This window comes from Wyeomyia smithii, chromosome 1 (assembly GCF_029784165.1).
Source record: "Wyeomyia smithii strain HCP4-BCI-WySm-NY-G18 chromosome 1, ASM2978416v1, whole genome shotgun sequence".
Lineage (NCBI taxonomy): Eukaryota > Metazoa > Arthropoda > Insecta > Diptera > Culicidae > Wyeomyia > Wyeomyia smithii.
Window position 1 is genome coordinate 176,655,523 of NC_073694.1, and position 19,701 is coordinate 176,675,223.

General features: G+C 41.8%; 2 protein-coding genes across 2 annotated transcripts; both read right to left on the reverse strand.

The window, feature by feature from the left end:
* Positions 1–5,022: 5,022 nt before the first annotated feature.
* LOC129726362 (uncharacterized protein C14orf119) lies at positions 5,023–14,384 on the reverse strand. The gene is made up of 2 exons (XM_055682986.1): positions 13,229–14,384; positions 5,023–6,006 (listed from the first exon to the last, which is right to left on the reverse strand). The coding sequence occupies exons 1-2, from the start codon at positions 13,490–13,492 to the stop codon at positions 5,686–5,688; spliced, it is 585 nt and encodes a 194-aa protein (XP_055538961.1). The 5' UTR covers positions 13,493–14,384; the 3' UTR covers positions 5,023–5,685.
* A 601-nt stretch (positions 14,385–14,985) lies between these two features.
* On the reverse strand, positions 14,986–18,199 carry LOC129726346 (serine/threonine-protein phosphatase 5). The gene is made up of 7 exons (XM_055682985.1): positions 17,814–18,199; positions 17,105–17,497; positions 16,917–17,038; positions 16,581–16,851; positions 16,071–16,521; positions 15,938–16,019; positions 14,986–15,877 (listed from the first exon to the last, which is right to left on the reverse strand). Exons 1-7 carry the CDS (start codon positions 17,935–17,937, stop codon positions 15,821–15,823), a joined length of 1,500 nt encoding a protein of 499 aa, XP_055538960.1. The 5' UTR covers positions 17,938–18,199; the 3' UTR covers positions 14,986–15,820.
* Between the last annotated feature and the right edge of the window lie 1,502 nt (positions 18,200–19,701).

A 19,701-nucleotide genomic window follows, 5' to 3' on the forward strand; every position in this document is an offset into this window, starting at 1 on the left:
ATAAGATACCGATCACATCTTGGCTTTATCACTGACAGTGCGAATAGAGTATTTCTTGTGATAAAACAAACAGTGAAAAGCTGATTTAACACTCAAACTCGACGGCTCATGTGTTGTAAAGATGAGTCAACTTTTTATTGAATGCATTTACTAGTGCCCGCTATCGCACAGAGACTGCATTTCACTAAAGTGCCTTACTGCATCAGCTGCTATCGATGCTAAACCCGCTGTAACTGCTACGCTATCCGTAGCCATGCTAATATATAACCTATCGATAGTTACCGATAGTAGTAGAAAATCATCGATAACTATCGATAGCCATTTCAGTCGATATTTCCCATCCTTACTCTTATACAGACAAATAGCAAATTTAAAATGGCAAAGTCTATGATTCTGTCGACCGTGCTTGGGAAGCAATCATATTAACGACTAATCAGATCAGTAAAATTTCGCGCTTCAACAAAGATTGACCATTCTCAATAATATAGTTGCTTGTCATGATTTGGACTTGATAATTTTTGAATTTTGATTATGCGAAAAATTAATTTCTATGCTGATAATGAAAACTTTTCGGATGTTGTGCTCATGACTGAAGGAAAAGATAATTCAGTACGTTCTGAGACACGGAGATGAAACCAAATACATATATATCTGTTCCAAATTTCTTGAAAGTGTAAATTGATTTAAGAGAAAATATTAACTCTTCAATTAGGTTTTTATTTCATCCTGAAAAGGACAATTCGTTTTTTGATTCAATGTTTGATAAGATGCCGATCACATCTGTGCGTTATCACTGGCAGTGCGAATAAAGTATTCCTTGGGGGAAATAAACACTGAAAAGCTTTCCAGAACATTCTTTTCATTGGGTGCATTTGCTAGTGTGCCTGCTATCGCTCAGAGACAGCATTTTACTAAAATGCCACACTGCATCAGCTGACCCTGCTTATATAGATGCTGAGACCAACGTTAACCGCTGCGCTATCCCCGTTGCCACAGTAGTGGACGCTTCCGTTGCCATTGGTATCCGCTGCCCTGCATCACGTGGTCCTGCTATCGATGCTGAGACGCGCTTTGATATCCGTTGCCATACCACAGCTGTGGTCGTTATCCGCTGCACTGCTACTGCTGTTGTATCCACTGCTGCTGCTAAGGGAGGACTGCTGCTGTTGTCGCTGTCTAAAACTTTTATGAGCGGCTTCGGCTGAAACAGGCTCTTATATAGGTCAAATAGCATATTTTAAATTGCAAGGTATATGATTCTGTCGACCGTGCTTGGGAAGTAATCATACAACGACCAATCAGAGGTCGAATTTTTCATTCGACAAGGCTTGACTATTTTCAATAGTACAATAGTTTGAATAATAAATTTACAATTATCTTCATTTGGGAAGAATCTTAGAAGATTTTCCAATCTATTGCTGCAAGAACGAAGGAAAACCATCGAATACTAACCGATTTATTAGCATTTGAAATTGGACATATTTTTCACTTTTTTCGGTTTTAGATTTTCATTTCACATCTCTATGTAGCCGAACTTCCTGAGAGAAGTATTCTACTTCAAAAAGCATGGTGTGGTTCAAAATCGGTTGCTAATTACAACCTTTGAGCTGCCCTAACATTGGGGGAAATAAGATACACGGACAACATGCACTGTGGAAGCTATTTCACATTCAGTAAATTAAACGGGTGCGACAAATTTAAATTGCTAGGATGCAACACAGAATGCTTGCTTGCGTTGACAAAAATTATTAACTTTCAATGACTTGTTTATTTGCCTTCAAAAAGGCATTTTGATTTCCGAAACTGGATTTCCTGATGGCAATCATTATGCCCCAACACGGGGGGAATAATGGCTGTCTGGCGACACACGCTGAGAAAAACCGCGCTGCTCCTGAGACGTGGTGACCAACCACAGGGCTAGTGCTGCTGCTGAGGAAGGACGACTGCTGTTGTCGCTGTCTGATGCTACGCTATGCCACAGTTGTGGCCGCTATACGCTGGCCTATCCACAGCCAAGCCACAGTTGTGGCTGCTTCCGCTATCGATGGTACCCACTGCTGCTAAGGGAGGACTGCTGTCGTCGCTGTTCAGAACTGTTATGAGCGGCTTGGACTAAAACAGGCTCTTATATAGGGATGAAAATAGGAATGAATTATTTCACGTACGTGGTGGAATGATATAGCGATCATTTGATAAGCTCCACCTCTTTTTTCAGTTTCTAAAGTTTTTCCTCAGTTTCGTAGCACGGATGCACAAAAATGATTTCTTGTCGAGCCGGACCGATAGCACTCTCATTGAAGCAACAAAATAACATGTTTTGTGTCGTGTTGTGCAGCTTGGTTGAAGAAAATGTTCCCGTCCCCATGTCGCATGTAAGCAGATTATTGCGTTCAGTAGACAGTAGATAGTGTATCCAGCGAATAAACACCGATGGTGCTCTCACACACGCAACGGTTTTAACCCGTATCTTATTGCGGTTTGTAACATCAAGCGATTTCGTTTGCTCGCTGTTGCGTGTTGCATCATGTTGCAACTTGGCAGCTGGGAGATGACGAAATTCTGTTTATGCTGATTGATTGAATCGACTTCATATTAGCTCTGCATAGTCGGTCTAACTGCTTTTGTGAAGGCGTACTAACAGGGAAATTTATTATTCAATGTCGGTTATGCTGATCGCAGCCTTTGCGCTGCCCCTACAGTGGGGGGTTTACTAAATAAAGTGAAAGTAAAAATTAGACAACTACAACAGAATTTGAATGCATCCCGCACAGAATGTCTGCTTGTGTTGATGCCAGAAAATTATTAACCTTCAATTATTTTTTATTTGCCTTGAAAAAAGCATGGTGTGGTTCAAAATCGGTTGCTAATTACAACCTTTGAGCTGCCCTAACATTGGGGGAAATAAGATACACGGACAACATGCACTGTGGAAGCTATTTCACATTCAGTAAATTAAACGGGTGCGACAAATTTAAATTGCTAGGATGCAACACAGAATGCTTGCTTGCGTTGACAAAAATTATTAACTTTCAATGACTTGTTTATTTGCCTTCAAAAAGGCATTTTGATTTCCGAAACTGGATTTCCTGATGGCAATCATTATGCTGCCCCAACACGGGGGGAATAATGGCTGTCTGGCGACACACGCTGAGAAAAACCGCGCTGCTCCTGAGACGTGGTGACCAACCACAGGGCTAGTGCTGCTGCTGAGGAAGGACGACTGCTGTTGTCGCTGTCTGATGCTACGCTATGCCACAGTTGTGGCCGCTATACGCTGGCCTATCCACAGCCAAGCCACAGTTGTGGCCCCTTCCGCTATCGATGGTACCCACTGCTGCTAAGGGAGGACTGCTGTCGTCGCTGTTCAGAACTATTATGAGCGGCTCCGGCTGAAACAGGCTCTTATATAGGCCAAATAGCATGTTTTCAATTGCAAGGTATATGATTCTGTCGACCGTGCTTGGGAAGCAAGCATATAACGACCAATCAGGGGTCGAAATTTTCGTTTTGACAAGGCTTGACTATTTTCAATAGTACAATAGTGTGAATAATAAAATTACAATTATCTTATTTTGGGAAGAATCTTAGAAGATTTTCCAATCTATTGCTGCAAGAACGAAGGAAATCCATCGAATACTAATCGGTTTATTAGCATTTGAAATTGGACATATTTTTCACTTTTTTCGGTTTTAGATTTTCATTTCACATCCCTATGTAGCCGAACTTCCTGAGAGAAGTATTCTACTTCAAAATACCGACAGCACAGAATATCATCTTTAACCCATAGAAACATATAATAGAATGTTTTAACCATATCAAAAATGGTTGCCCTATGCTGCGTGGAACTGCGTTGTTAACCCTTTATGAGGCAGTGGCAACTATATTGCCACCAACGAAATTTTTTTTCGCTGCACCATAAGTATTGTTTATATATTTTGCTTCTTATATATTGACTTCTAAGGGTATCTTACAACACTCCAAGTTTTCTAAAACTGCTAGAAATGTGCAATGTTTATTTGGAGATGATTCTCACATTTTATTTACGTTTTACTGAACTTGTGTCGGTTCCTAGCGCAGTTTCGACGGCCTTATAAAGGGTTAAGCCTTTTGTTGTAATAGTTTTTTGGAAAAACAACAACGTCTACGCCGAATTTAAGCGATTCGTGTGAAAAAATGAGTCATTTGTTATTGCAAAAGTTATACACTGATATGTTTAGCGTTCGCATTCGGGCTGTGCTGGAGTCTACAAATACCTTCTCTAGTTCGAGATGATCTATACCGGCTCAGGCCGTTATAACCACCGTCACCATCGAAACAAACCGTCTTTCTCAAGACGAGTAAATTGTTGTAAGTGAATGATTTGCGATTTAATTAATAACATCAATACAGTTTTTGTGAACAATATTGACACTTGATGAAAAAAAAACAGACAAGATATAGCAAGAACTGATAAATTCAGTATTTGCTATTTGTGATCCGTGCTACAGTATCTGTTAGGCCAGAACTTTAAGACACCTAGCCTTCCACACAAATCACATTTCTGGCGAAACATGAAAAAAAAAAAAACAGAGAAAAATGAACCAAAAATGCAACCCGCCAACGAATCACGTTATTGTTTCGTTCGATCGCTGATCTGGTTTTGGGTAGGTATGACTGTTTTTCTCGCAATTCTCTGCTGCTACGTGCAAACGATTTATTTTCCTGTCCTCGTTTTGTTTTTGGGCTGGAATTGCGAAAATGTTACATCATACCCATCATACCTATCATGATGGGGATCACCACGGGCAACGAATTTTTCACACGCGTGCCGCTTACTTCGCCACAATCGGTTTTCAGCCTATTTATTTAACGCGTTGCTGCACTTGGTGGACTTGGTCGCAAGGAATAACCGACAGGCGTGTTTTTTTAACTTCTCTTTGTGATAGACAAGCTGAGATTAGCCGCGTGCCCGCTCAGTTGACCATGGCAATGATCGTTTGCGGTATTCAGTAGCGAAGGGTCATTGAAGGAACAAACAACAGATTTGCTTTCGAGGTACAAGTGTATATGGCGGAACCGTACCCGGAAACACCTCTACGTTTTATTTCGAAACTGCATGTTCTTTTTTTTTTGTACACTCTTAATACTTGTAAATGATTGGCATAGGAATGAGATTTTCGAGCGGCTGTACCGCTTTCGTTTTAGGATTTTAAAATAAATTTCGCTTCCTTGTAGGACAATCGTTTCAATTTGCTTCGTTTATTAAATACTTATGTCTTTTCCATAATTGAGAACTTTGTTTTAATTGTATGGCAAATTTAAAATTGCTGCTTATATCTTAACCAACTATCAACTCGATAAATAGTACATAATATATAAATTTGAATCTTTTTTTGTATCCCTCATATGTTTAATGATATCTTTCGACGTGCTTTTTGATAAGTCGGGTTCTTTGTTTGTATAGCAGTGTTTAGATGTAGCAGAAGCGAACTTTACTTCACACGTGGAAGAAATTTCTACTTCTGGTTGTGCTAGTGTTAATCTGTGAAAATAAATTAATTAAATATGTAGTCAGTAGCTTATACAGCTACCGACGGCGGAAAAGTGATTAAGGAATGTTTTAGTGGGGGAAATTATTGAGTGTTCTTCATCTCAAAATAAATGAAGATCCATACATTCTGTTTACAGCTGCTAGTGCGGAGGTGTTCAGTCCTCCCCAATGACCAGTAGAATGTTGTTATTGTTGGCGGTGGTTGAGGTCGTTACGATGGTGGTCGACTCAATGTCGGTCGCTGCGGTGTCATGTGGTGCTGCGGTGCTACTATGGAACAGATCATTGGTTGTGGTTGTGTTGCATGTTGTGGCGGCTGGGTCTCCAGGGTAAGCAGCATCGATCGTGGGAGCGCACCCGGAAAGCTCCTGCTGGACCAGACGGCCGAAATCCGGGTCGATTTCGGTTAGCCGCTCCAGTAGTTTGTCACGATGAGATTCCGGCCATTTACTGGACCATTCGTTGAATAATTTAACCTGGAAGTTGTAAAGGACGAGTTAAATTCTTTATTTTAACTAGGTTAACACTAAATCATTGACAAATGCTAAAAATTGGTAACCAACGGTGACTTAATTAAAATACGTTTTTAATCGCCTTTTTAAAATGCATATAACCTTCCTAGCCCTAAACGCATTTCGATCACTAATACCTTGATAACCTTGATAGTTAAATAGTTTTCCTAGTGGGTGGCATGATGATGGATATGTTTTTTTTTCCTAAAAAACGTAGAGGACGGATCAATCATGGAACGGCGGCAAAACGTATCGGCACTAACTAACACACAGAGAATCCTGAGTAAGAATTCTCAGGATACCTACAACTCGGTGGCGGAATCGTTTCTGCGATACGGACAGAATCTGTTGTGGGGTCAAAATCGTTAAAAATCTGTCCACGGGGAATGTGGTTGGCCTCTTATATGGAACGTTGAGATTGTTCTGAACCGCCATGCAGTATGATACTGCGGTGACTAAGGTTGTAATTTAAACTCCCTCACAATGCGAAAATGATCAACCTGATCGCCTTCGAAGATTGGCATGTCACTTCATTTACCTTTGGCCACCACACAAGAGCGGCGTTAGTAATCCTTGGCCGTGTAATGGTTATGTAGGACCAGAAAGCCAATAGTTGTTTTCAATCCCCAGGGCAAGCCCAAATTGCCGTTGTAGTTCTTTTGACTGCGTAGTCAGTTTGGGCCGTCCAATTCAGTTTACTGTCCAGAATAATACCCAGGAATTTAACTTCTTTACAGAAGGTCAGTAGCCTCATTCAGTGAAGGAGGAGACAAAGTGTGTTTCCTCCGTTTGGTTAAGGGTACAAGAACTGTATTAGCGGGATTCATGTTCGTCTCTCTTGAGTGCACCAACTCAGGGTAATGTCTAGTGCCGTCTGAAGACGGTTCGACATTGCTGCGTCTTTATTTCCGCGAATTATGTCAACCTGAGTGAGCTTGCTTAATAGTGCATCGACCACCAACGATCAAAGCAGGGTGGAGAGGACTCCCACTTGTGAACAGCCTTTCGTAGCTGCGACTTTTCTGCTCGAGAGCATATTCTGATTCTCGTTCATTGTAGTGTTTTAAAATCTCCTATTCAGAAGAGCTGTATTGATCGAAGCATAGGTTGTATTGTCAAAAGCGCCTTCTATATCAAGAAAAGCGCATAGCGATAAGAGTCACTATGCAAAGAAGAGCAGTTATTGTCGATTTATCAGGTCGGTAAGCGTGCTGATCTTTATGTAGTGGCGTGTTCTTGGGGAACTCATTGTTAATATGGCTGTCTGCAATTTTCTCCATTAACTCCAGGAGTGTATATGTGAGGCTTATGGACCTGAAGGTCTTAAGTAGTGTTTTGTCTTTTCTTCCTGCCTTCGGTAAGAAAATCACCTTGACTTTTCGCCAGCTCATTTGAACATAACCCAGGGTCTATCTGGTCCTGGAGGAGTCATAGGTTCAAAGGAGTTTAATGCCCATTATATACTGCTTGGCAAAAGCTAACACGGACTGAAGTCAACAATGGTTGAACAGCGGTTGAGTGCTCTCTGCTTGCTGTGTGTTCATCGGCAGATGGTTAGCAACAATCGTGAAAAAATTACTGAATTAGCGCTGGCAGGGCTAGTAGCGAGTCACTTTTTACTGACTTTGTCACTATTTTGAGCCTAGTCACTAAAAAGTCACTAAAGTCACTATTTTACGACAAAATGGTCACTAAAGTCACTTTTTTAGCTTTAAATGTATAAATTAACTATTGTTGTATTGCAACATACTTTAGAAAGCTTGCTTCTCATTTACAGAATATTTGGACAGTTCGGTTTGTAAGGCATTTTTGTTAACTTTTCCATCATAGAAGTTTCATACCAGGCAATGTTTACAAATTTCTCATCGAAGTGAACAGTGCAGAATAGTTACGAACGAATTGTCTAAGAGCTGCAAAGGAATGTAAAGGTTTATTCTACAAGCTACTCGCGTCTCAAACCAGTGTTGTGCATGAAATTACGTTTGTAGTTTGATTTGCTTGTCTCAAATCAACTGTTCCTCCTGGTTGAAGTGGATTCAAAAATTTCGAGCTTATATTGTGCATAGTCGTGTTGAGGTCTCAATTCGTAGGATTTTGCTTTCGATCATCCGAACCTACCGCTACCGGTGTTTACCAGATACCATTTCGAAATTCCATAATGATAACCCGTTCTACGCATATTTGTCCCATGCTCTAGATCAAACAAACGAGTGTTTAGTGGGACGAATTTGATTAGAAAATGTCAAGTGGATTAAATATACGTAGAAAATCATTGATGGGACAAACAGGCTTAGTATTGTTTTTGCAGATTTTCGGAACGAACAATGCTATTTTTAATATATTTTGAAAAACCCCTCCCTTAGTGTTGATCACTGATATGTCCAAAGGTTTAAATGAACTTAAGAGTTTTTACTGAAGAACATCTATTTCCATTCGAGGTTGGACAAAGAATAATCAAATGTTTCACTCTGATGTCAAGGACAACTTTTCACTGGTTGCCTTGATGTCCCTCCTTAAAACAGCCGATACCCTTGGAATCTGGAAGGCAGCGAAACGAGCCGTCTAGGTCGATCAGGAGTTTCTGGTTCTTCATCGTCAAACTACTCAGGAACATTTTTCAATTGTCTAGTGGCTGTTCAGCAGTATCGAGGGATTGTTGTTCTTCAGCCATGAGTTGCGGTGGAGCTTTTAATGGTGGCGGAGGGAGTTTTTGAACTTCTTCATGTTCAGCTGGTGGATCTTTAGAAGCAGGAGCCTTCAGGATATCTACATCGTTTGATTCATCTTCTTCGAACAGGAACAGTATCCTTCTTTGTACCCAACGCGGTTGTTGAAAAAGCAGTCCTTCACAAAATGCATTTGACCGCATTGCCAACACGGTGTCTTCGGTTTTTTACCTTCTTGCTTCAAAGAATTTCGCTGATACGGCGCACTCTTCATGACCCTGACGGCGTGAACTGTAGATTTCGAGCCGCTGCTTTGTTGCTCAATGTTGGTGGCGTCTTCCTTTAAGTTTACAAGGCGTTAATTTATCAATTCATCAATTAACGATTGGACATTCTCTAACAAGAAAAGTAGTCTTGCCTGGACATCCGCATATTTTGTGGCTTTAAATCCGCTGACGACAATGAGGCGCTTGAACTGATCCGGTGTTAGGTTCTGGAACTGAGAATCTTCACAGGCTCGATTGACGTTACCGCCGTAGCTGATAATATCCTCAGATGCGCATTTCACTAACTGCAGACACATGAACTGCTTCCGGAACGTTGACGTTTGATGTCCAAAGATTTTATTGAGAATCTTGACTGTGTCTTCAAACTTCACGTCCTTGGGAAGATTTGGCAGGATGTAGTTGAGATAGAGGCTGTGCGAATGGGTGTCTAGCTTCCGGAGAAGTAGACGTACCTTCGCCGCATCATTCAGCTGCCCTGCATCGTTCTCGAAGAGGTCCTGTTGGCGGTTAAACCAGGGTCCGAACGTAACTCCGTTTTCTTCGTCGACGGCAAACTCGGTGATGATCGGTGAGAGGCACTCCAAAATTTGCTTGGGGGTTTGATACTGAGGCTGCTGCTGCTGGGCCGTCATCTGCTGTAAAAGTTGCGCCATCTTAAGAATCATATCTGGAATTCCCGGCTGCGGATCAACTCTATCTTCTGCCATGTTCGTGGATTCTTGAGATCCTCGTCGCCGAAATGATATGTATAAAGGTTTGAATGAACTTAAGAGTTTTTACTAAAGAACATCTATTTATTTTCGAGTTTGGACAAAGAATAAACAAATTTTCCACTCTGATGTCAAGGACAATTTTTCACTAGTTGCCTTGATGTAACAATCACTAAACACAGGTATTTATTTCTATTTTTCAAAATACTATTTTTTTTTTACCTTAAAAATTTGAAGACCTTGACCTCCCCCCCCCCCCCTATTTGACATTCTGGCTACGCCCATGAGCGCAGTCCCATAAAAACAAACGCACCGGGCAGAACGGAGGAAATGGAGCATGAGGACGACTTCAACCTCGACAGCGAATCGCTGGACGGAGGACCCTCTGCTTCATCCTTAATCCTACGTTCTCCACAAGGGAATGACAAAAGTCAAATGGACTTACTTCCCGGTCCAGAGACAAGGCCCAATGACGAAGGGAAAGCCGAATCATCAGCACCCCTTGTCAAGCGACTTTCAAACGCACAAAGGCGGCAACAGAGCTCCGGTCTCTCGTACGAAGAAGCCAGGAAGCTGGCCCTCCTTCCGACAGAGCAGCTTGCTCAAACAAACCAAGTCGCCGTCAAGCGTCAGCAGTCGGACGACTTGGTGTCCCAAACATTAGTACTAAGTGTGCACAGCCCAAAAAACTGCGGAACGGCACTGGTTTGGGATCTTCGGGTCCGAAGCCGCTCCCGGCGGCCACAATTAGGGACATGGCGGGAGCTATAAGCCTTGCGGTTACTTCTGCTACCCACCCCTGCTCCCTATTCTCAACGGACCAGCTTCAGACTGTCCGGACCTCCATCCTCAATCACATTGCTGATCAGGACAATCCAACCACCAAGCCCAAGTTTAACGGTTGCCATCTAAAAAATGGCTTCCTGCAACTTGCCTGTGCCGACACAGTGCAGTGGTTGAAAAGGGAGGTACCTGCTCTCGTACCGTGGGAGGGAGCACAGCTTCGTGTATACCACATGAAGGATCTGCCGAAGGCCAGACGCTATGTCGGTTACTTCGCGGACAGTGCGAACTCCCCAGACGAGAAGATCCTTCGTTCACTCCAGAATCAGAACGACCATCTCTCTACCAAAATGTGGTGAGTCTGTAACCGCAAATTGGTAAAGACCTTGGTCGAGCTAGTTCTGGATAAGCATCGGCCACCGAACAGTCGCACCCCCCGGAGTCAAAAACCGCCACAGAGTGCGGGACTACCTTCTGTTGCCAACGGCAGAACTAAGTTTTTCTGTTCTGGGTGCCTGGACATTGCGGAGTCGAGGGTAATGAACAAGCTGACTACCTAGCAAGACAGGGATCAGCTCAGCGGTTTATTGGCCCCAAGCCGTTTCTGGGTACGCCCAATTCCGCTATCAAAAGCGAACTACTAACTCGGGAAAGGCTAGAAATAGCATCCCAATGGCAACAGGTACAGGGTTGTAGACAAGCTAAAAAGTTAATCTATCCGAACCCCGGAACCGCCAGAAAGTTACTTAGTCTAAATCGTAATGAACTACGGATAATCACGGGACTCCTTACCAAACACTGTCCCGCTCTTTATCATTTGAAGAAAATCGGTGTAGTGTTGAACGACACCTGCCAATTCCGCAAATCTGAACCAGAGAGTTCAGAGCATTTGCTTTGCTCTTGCGGAGCTCTTGCTTATTCTAGGTATAACTTCTAAGGAAGCTACTTTTTAACTCCATACCAATTAGGGAGCTCTAATCCCAAGCATGTCATTAGTTTCATCAACTATGTTGTACTTAATTGGGGTACAGGTTTACAACAAAACAGTTCTACTCCATCAATGGGTACGAGCAATCCGTAACCTGTGCACAGCAATCGGGACCATCCACAAAAGACAATCAGCAAGACTGTCGCAGTGGCATTTCAGTACCCAGTGCCCTTCAGGCATACAGGAAAAAAAGAAGCAAAAGTTGCTTCAGCTTCTCAGAGGACAGATTATTCGACATGACTGACGTCCCGGTTAGAATAAATTCTGCAACACTGCCCTGTCTATGGGACCAGGATTCTTGGATAAGAATCGTGTAATGCAAATCAGTCGAATTCGAAAGCTTGCACTTTGAAGGATTCTCAGAGTTGGAAACGCACGAAAGAACATATTAGTTTCGCATAGATTATCTGTGTTCATATAGTAATAAAGGGGGTGAATGGGGAGGACTTGAATTTTTTGACGTAGAATACGTCTTACGGCAACAATTACAGAGACCCAATTTCAATACAGGGATCCAATTTCAAAACCAAAAACATCGAGAGCGTCACAGAAATTGTCCAATTTCAATCTTTTTAAACCCAGTCAGTTTCTAACCGATTTCTGTCATTTTTGCAGCAATCGATTGTATATTCATTTAAGCACCCGTCCAAATGCAGAAAATTGTAATCTGATTGTTCAAACTATTGTAATATTGAAAATTGTTGAACATTGTCGAAACGCAAATGTCAACTTTTGATTGGTCGCTTGCTGCCTTTCCCTAAAAAATGCACTCTTTGGGCTATATAAGAGATTGTTTATTAGGGTGGGGAATCGTTATATGGAAAAAACGAAATTTGATTGGTTTTATCTCCGCTTGGCGCATTGCATTTTAATTTTATATGGAGATTTGTATGGAAAAACCAACTTATTCGCATTTTCCATTCTAAAGAGCTCAATAATGCACTACATTATGTTAGATATAGTATTTTAGATGCCTAACAACTTTGCAAAAGACACTCATCATCATCTCTCCAAATTATTTGTTATTTTAAAACCTGACATTATTATGGTAAGCTTCAACTGATATCACCCTTGGTTATTGAATTTATAACGGACTGCTTCACTATCAAAATCAAAGCTAACCAGCATGATGTTTTCTTATATTACAAAAAAACTTAAAATCAGCTGAAATTTGAAAGTTTTCCAAATTTTGGCCCGACTGTTGTTGTGAACCGTGAAATTTGGCCCGCGCGTAATAAAGGTTAAACAGGCCTGCTATATGTCGTTTATTTATTTTTGATTCATGAAGGTTCTAACTCTGCCCATGTTTCTAGAAAAACAGACGAAGTCATTATGTTTCAACACATCCACCTTTTTCGAAGTTTTATTCTGGGTCCCATAAAGTAATTCCGAAGGCGAATATACATAAAAATTCCAAATTTATCTCCCTTGTGCGTTTAGAACCTAGCATCAAAGTTTGCAATACGTCATACTATCGGAACAGATTTTAAAACTAACAAGAACAACATAACAAGTAGACAAACTTCTTGCTGCTAAAAGGAGTTCCGACGTTACCTCCGGTCGCAACAAGATAGCTTAAAATTTGTTCATGTGCCATTTATCAAACAGTCGGTCACATTGACAAACCGCTAAAGGCGCAAATAGCTACAAAACACACAAGAGGTGCTTTTTGCACCTGCCTGTTTCGACTCCAGCGTCTCTTATCTATCTTATTTCTATGTTTATTTATCTATCAAACAATCGCGTACTCACCCGGCATTGAAACAAACTCATCGGTTTGTCCTGTCCGCTAATGTTCGCCATCGCGCTGATGATGCCGTTCACGTATATCGGTCCTCGGCCAGGGCTGGCCTTCGCCGTTAGATAGGATGCCAGCACCGGTGCGAAGTCCTCGCGCTGAAAATCGCTCCACTCCGTGAACCACTGTACGATATACCTGAACTCTCGGTCTACCGTTAGATTGTGACCACTTCCTAGTGTTCCTCCTCCTGCTCCTGCACCACTACCGGATGCCATTGCCTCAACCGTTGACTAGTCTTAGTATTTGTAACTTTTCCAGTTATTTACTTTGTGCAGAATAAGAACCCGAGAACCAGCCTATCCGGTTTTCAGAGTTTTTGTCACCAGCGTTGTTTTTTATGTTAGATCTCGACGATCAATAACTGTAACTCTTTTTCCTTCTTTCCTCGAGACTGTCAATAAATGATGCTGTCGCTCTCGAAGATAGCTGTGCGTTGATTGGTACCGATAGTACCTAATTGATTAAAAATTAAACTGCAAACCGCGACGACCGACTTTCCCGTTGTAGTTGTCGACGCAATTGCCAGCCACAACACTCGGACGTGTGCCCCGTTTTCGTTTTTCAGAGGTGTGAAACGTAGCACGCCAGTATTATTACCATACTGATTTTTATTATAATTTCTCTGCTCGCTTTGTTTTGAAACCGCACACTCGAAGCTGATGCATAATTTGCACTTTTTTATATATATTCTATTACACTGAATGCATCAAATCGTATACAAATAAATGAGAGCGGATCGAAGTCGGTTACCTTTCCACTTTTAATAATATAGGTGTTGTTTTATTTTTCTCGGCTGATGCTCTTATTTTTCTTGTCGTGCCGACTGTGCCCACTGCAACTCTGTGATCTGCTGATACGGATACGGCTCTCGTCAACTCGACTTCTCGACCGAACGAATGCGGCGGGATGCTGCAGCGGCAGCGAAACTTCTCTCAGCTAATCGCGGACGCACCTGGACCTGCGGGAGATAAAGCTTTTTGCTCTCGCCAGTTTTATTTGTTAAAAATCAATTGTTGACAACTTGAATACATTGAATACATTCGACCATGAACACAACCTTGGTTTTTTCAAATAAATATTATGTTAACGAAGCGCATCCAAATATTTGGTTTAAATCTGCACCACGGATCTCAAGACCAAGCATGCAAATCTATAAAATTCAGACGAAACTGGTAACTCTGGTTACACAGAACAGTTTAGTTTGTGCTCACTGCTCATTCCGAAATGCAAACTCTCCTTCTTTTACTTCGGTTCTCAAACACACTGTACTCGGCATACACAGAGCCGACAAGCCACTTACTATTAATGTAAATGTTACACCAATCCGGTTACTTCGCACACAGAACCACATAGCAATTTTGATGACATTCACACCCGCGGTGAGCGTCTTGACGGCCCTGTGGTGTAAAGTCTCTGTATGCTCTGTATGGGGTGGATTTGTTTTGCTCTTCTTCAAGCTGCATTTTCCGCATTTTCGATTTACTTCTTCGTACTCCTTCCGTGTTGTTTTTTGTACGGTTTCTGTGGCTGTCAAAGTTATATGTTGGTGCTGACCGTCGTGTACATAAGTTAATAGCAGAGAGTGGTTGCAGACATTGCAGAATAACCAATGTACATAAATATTTGAATTTTTTATCAAATTTTCCTGGTATGAAATTCTATGAAAAGGAGTTAATCCAGACTAGACAAATAAATAACTCAAACACCGTTCGTATAGATTGGTTTTACTTTATTGCTATGATCTAACTTCAACCTAAAATTTAAAACAATTTGATCCTTTTTTTCGTCGCGAACCTTCGAACGCTTTCTCTGACCGCATTCGGCGAGATGCATTATTCTAGTCTACCATAACAAAACCTTTTTTTTTCCGTTCCGGCGCACAAACAGCCGAAATTCTGTGATATAAGAATTGTATTGTTTTTTTTTTTTATTTTAACTACATATTATTTTCCCTAAGTGTGTTCGCCTAAAAGTGTTTTAGAGCCGCCTTCGGAAAGGGCTACGTTTTTTTGTTTTTGCTTATTTTCGCAATTGCATAGCGCTAGGTGTAAAAAAATTTAGATTTCGACCATTCGAACATGTTTACTCTATAGTTGATCGCATTTTTTTGTTTGTTAATTAAGTTGTGAGTTTATCTTTAATTGTGAACGTGGGGGCTGTGATTGTACATGTAAATTCACTAAAACTACTCTAGTATGTTTTGCTATGTTCACGGGTTTTCGAACATTTGTTCTTCTACTTAAGTATCTACAGTTTCATCTCTCGCGTTACGCCAGACCTAACAATCTAGTTCAGCACTATAAAAAAAGAAAACCCTAACGGAACTTAGTTCATGTTGGGCTCAAACTGATAAAAAAACGAAATCGCGTAGCTATGATAACAGCATTTCAAAAAATGATTTAAACACCAATTTTTTTTCGAAAACAAGCGATCAATAATAAAAATGTAGAACAAAAATTAGTGTCTCCAGCCCCTCCCTCTTTTTTTGGTTACCATACACCACATGTGCAGTTCCTGTGATGTCATTTACACTAACAAAGTTGCTACGCTAAAAGACTTAAGGTGCTAGCATAAGCCATTGGCTTCACCTTCGGGTGGGGCTAAAATATATAAGAGTATGAATTTAAAATGTTTACCACTAATAAATTAAGTGAACTCACCACAGCAGCGTAGGTTTTGAACTGAGGTGTAAGGTCATTACCCTTCAGGTTAATGAACGCCCCCAGATTGCCCATTGCGTCGCTGAAAGATTGTAAGTTAGCTTTTTGTTCGAACATCAGTTAATGAACTTACCAATAGTTTGGCGCAGAAAACACGGTAATACATTTGCCGTCATGCGCCACCTCATAGCCGTCGTTTTTGACTTCGTGACTCCGGATGATGTAGTCAAGTTTGTTAAACTCTAGGAATCGTTTCGTTACGTCTGGCCCGAACTGGGTACCGACGCCGCGCTTTGAAGGTGCTCTGCCATTTTGTGGCTGCGGATCAGACCACAGTAATTCGCACATTAGCCCCTCTTCCGGTGGTTGCCTGTTGCGATCGATGGCCCGGATATCGTCCAGCGATACTCCGTCCTTGGTGAACAGGCCACCGTGCATGACGAGAATCTTTCCGTTAATGCAATGTGCTAGCGGTAGCCAGTTGTAGACAATCGTGAACATTTCCGACATGGTTTGCGAGTATTTTGCTACCACTTCACCGGTGAATCCGTACATTTGATTCATATTAACACTCTCATGATTGCCTGGAAAAGATTTTCAAGTTTGAAATGGTATTTATTTGACAAAAATGTGCCAAGCTAACCCCGTGACAGAAAGAAATGATCCGGATAGAGCAGCTTGAATCCAAACAAGGTGAATATGCACTCCACTGAAAACGAACCCCGATCAACGAAGTCACCATTAAAAAGGTACGGGTTTGTCTCCGAAGGTAGACCATTAATTTCGAAAATATTGAGCAAATCATAGTACTGGCCATGGATATCCCCACATACTGTAAACTTGGAATCACCCGACACGGTTATGTCTACTAGAGAGGCTTGCTTCTTGAAAAGAGCCTCAACATCGCACAAAATCTGCAAACGTACGAAGCAAAAAAATCAATTTTTTCAGCTGCCTTATAATAGAATGTAAATCTTACCCGGTAGGCAAAGTTTTTATGCAATTTTTTCTCGTTTTTATACCATTCTATTAGTTGCTTCATAAATTCTAGCGTGACTTTGCCATCCTCCAATTTTGGTCCGCCGTAGTCCGCTTCGATAGCTGCAAGTAGGAATAGAACGTCAGTTACCGCAAAAAAATGCCATCATATGAAAGAGGCAAGCTTACTGGCAGACTCCAAATCACGGCACATTTCCATCAGGCTCTTTTCCTGCTTATCGACGGCGATCGCCCGCTCGAAAGCCATTTTCTTTACGATCTTGTTACACTCGGTGTACTTAAGCTGGGCGTCCTTGTCGTTGGGACATCGTTTGGCGACGTACTCCAGGTCCTGCAGGGCCAGCTTAAACTTACCCAGTGCCATGTGCGCTCCTGCCCGCCGGTAGTAACCCTTCAGGTAGGCCGGATTGCACTTGATCGCTTGGACGGCATCGTTCAGGGCATAACCAAATGCTTCCTGTCGTAGATAGGCGAAGCTGCGATTCGCATAGTACACCGCGTTTGTTCCGTCCACCTCGATGGCCTCCGAGTACAGCTTGACGGCATTTTCGTAGTCTTTGTCTGTGAATACATTTGAAAATTACAAAGCAAATCAAGGGTAGATTGAAAGAGCACGAAAACAACAATATTAGTCACTTGCAGCCCTCCGCAGTTATTTTTAGTTCAAGGATATTTGCAGCCTTTATTTTGTTAGTACGAAATATAGACAAACTCTCTAGAGAACTCGTAGAAATGTTCTAGGTTAAGGACCCTCTTCATCAACACAACACAACACATAAATTCACACGCATACACATACAATTTAACTGAGGATATTCCTCTGCTGCAATGATTCACCTGCAAAGCCACAAACCCTTCCGCTCTTGACTGTACTTACTTTTGAAGTACTCGTTAGCCCGATTTTTCAGTTCTTCCGCTTGTGCCTTGTCCGGTTCTGCATTCCTGTTGGGCTCCTCCGCGACTGGTGTTGCTTTTTCCGGTGTTGCGGCGACTTCCGACATTACTTCACGCTCGTTTTTTCGTTCTCAGCTAAATGATACACTGGTACGTGCACGTGCAGTAGAATTGGCCTTGGTTGTGTTCCCAACTGAGACGGACCGACGGGCAGCTAATCTACTTCGACAAATTGACTAAAATTATTTTAATAAGGAACCAATTTATACACTTCCAGTACTGCTTCCGTAATCGCTGAATGTGTGGTATGATCAATCACCTCAAACACCCACAGACAGCTGCGAGACCGAATGAAATAAAAAGAAAAACACAATATTCGGAGCCGACAGCTGTCAAAGCGGCATGTGTAGTGGACAGCCCAGTGGGCAGCTGATTTGTGGGAGAAGATGTTCAAGGGTCGTCCATATTTAGCTAACATCCGTGTCCTTTCATACAAATATTTTATTACATAAATAAATATTTTCTAGTAAATCACGTAAACAAATGAAATGAGAAATTACCGTTAAGAACATTTATAACAAACATATTTAATAATAAAACTGAAGACAGATTGGATGGGATATTGGACACGAATGATGGTAATCAGATTGGTTTGGTAGAGTGGCGTGTTTTTTACTAAGAGAATTTCATTGGTTCTATTTCATTTCTGATTAAATCGATTGAATACATGGACCAAGAAGCTTTAAGGCAGCGTAGCGCTTTTTTCAGGCTGCAAAACCAAAACACGGCCAAAACCGAAATCTTTTGATGTCGGCAGAAATATCAAAAGTGATTTTTTATTGTTGTATTTAGAATTGGCACTCGCGATACTAGTGCTACCGATCGGATAACATTTTTTTTCACGCTCCTGGATCCGGATTGCATCCAAGTTGGGACCGACCGAACATACATTAAGCTGTCATAAGTTGAAAACAGACTGAAATCAGCTGATCGCAACTGTCTCGTGGATTGCCTTATTGTTCGCCGGGTTCGTCACTCTGACGTTATGTTAACAAGAAAACTCATTCAAGTCTCTTAAAAGTTATCCGTAACAGGCAACGTTGCTAGTATGCCAGATAAATCTGGATTTTGCCAGATTTCTGTTTGCGCGCCAGACAAACAGATAAACCTCAGAATCTGCCAGATATTTGTAAATGAGCCAGATATTTGCCAGATTTCATCCGCGTCGTCTCGCAAAAAGGTCATTACTGCGAGATGGACCGTGCCTGGCCTTTATCTATTTACACCCGGCGAGAGCAAAAAAAAAGGTCATCACTTTCAATTCTGCATGGAATTTTATCAAAAAATGTGTGCCAGATTTTCGCCAGACTTTTTATTTTCGTTTTGCCAGATTTTATTTAAAACTTAGTGGCAACGCTGGTTATAGGGGTACCATAATGGTTAAAATGTGCAGCGCGTACCAGCAGTATACCCATACTAGTTGGCATAAAATGAACTCCAGTGTGATCCAAAGCAGCATGCCCAGCCACTCCTATCCCTTCCTCCACGTAATACCGACTGAGATACAAGCAACCAAGGGAAAATCGATGAGCCGATGGAAACTTGGTCGTATGTTGACACAGAAGACGGAGTTTTTCTCCAGGTTAGGGGCGGCACAAACAGCGGCTAAATCGGAGCGGACGGCTGAACTATAAAATGCGATGTTTCGCCAGCCACACCCAAGACGGCAGCCACGTCGCGAGAATAGGTATCCGCATCCCTAGTAAGGCAGCATGCATACTACGAACAATCCAGAAAATGATACGAATCGGTACAATCGCCTTTAGTCAGTGGTGAACACTATTCCGCAAATTCGCTAATCGCTAATTAGC

Excerpts from the sequence above, each read along its gene's own strand:
- LOC129726346 (XM_055682985.1), bottom strand. The coding sequence starts at position 17,937 with ATGTCGGAAGTCGCCGCAACACCGGAAAAAGCAACACCAGTCGCGGAG. Across the intron at positions 17,498-17,813 it reads GGCTAACGAGTACTTCAAAA|ACAAAGACTACGAAAATGCC; the intron begins GTAAGTACAGTC and ends ATGTATTCACAG. Across the intron at positions 16,020-16,070 it reads TTTTCTGCGCCAAACTATTG|CGACGCAATGGGCAATCTGG; the intron begins GTAAGTTCATTA and ends ACAATCTTTCAG.
- LOC129726362 (XM_055682986.1), bottom strand. The coding sequence starts at position 13,492 with ATGGCATCCGGTAGTGGTGCAGGAGCAGGAGGAGGAACACTAGGAAGT. Across the intron at positions 6,007-13,228 it reads TGAGTTTGTTTCAATGCCGG|GTTAAATTATTCAACGAATG; the intron begins GTGAGTACGCGA and ends TACAACTTCCAG.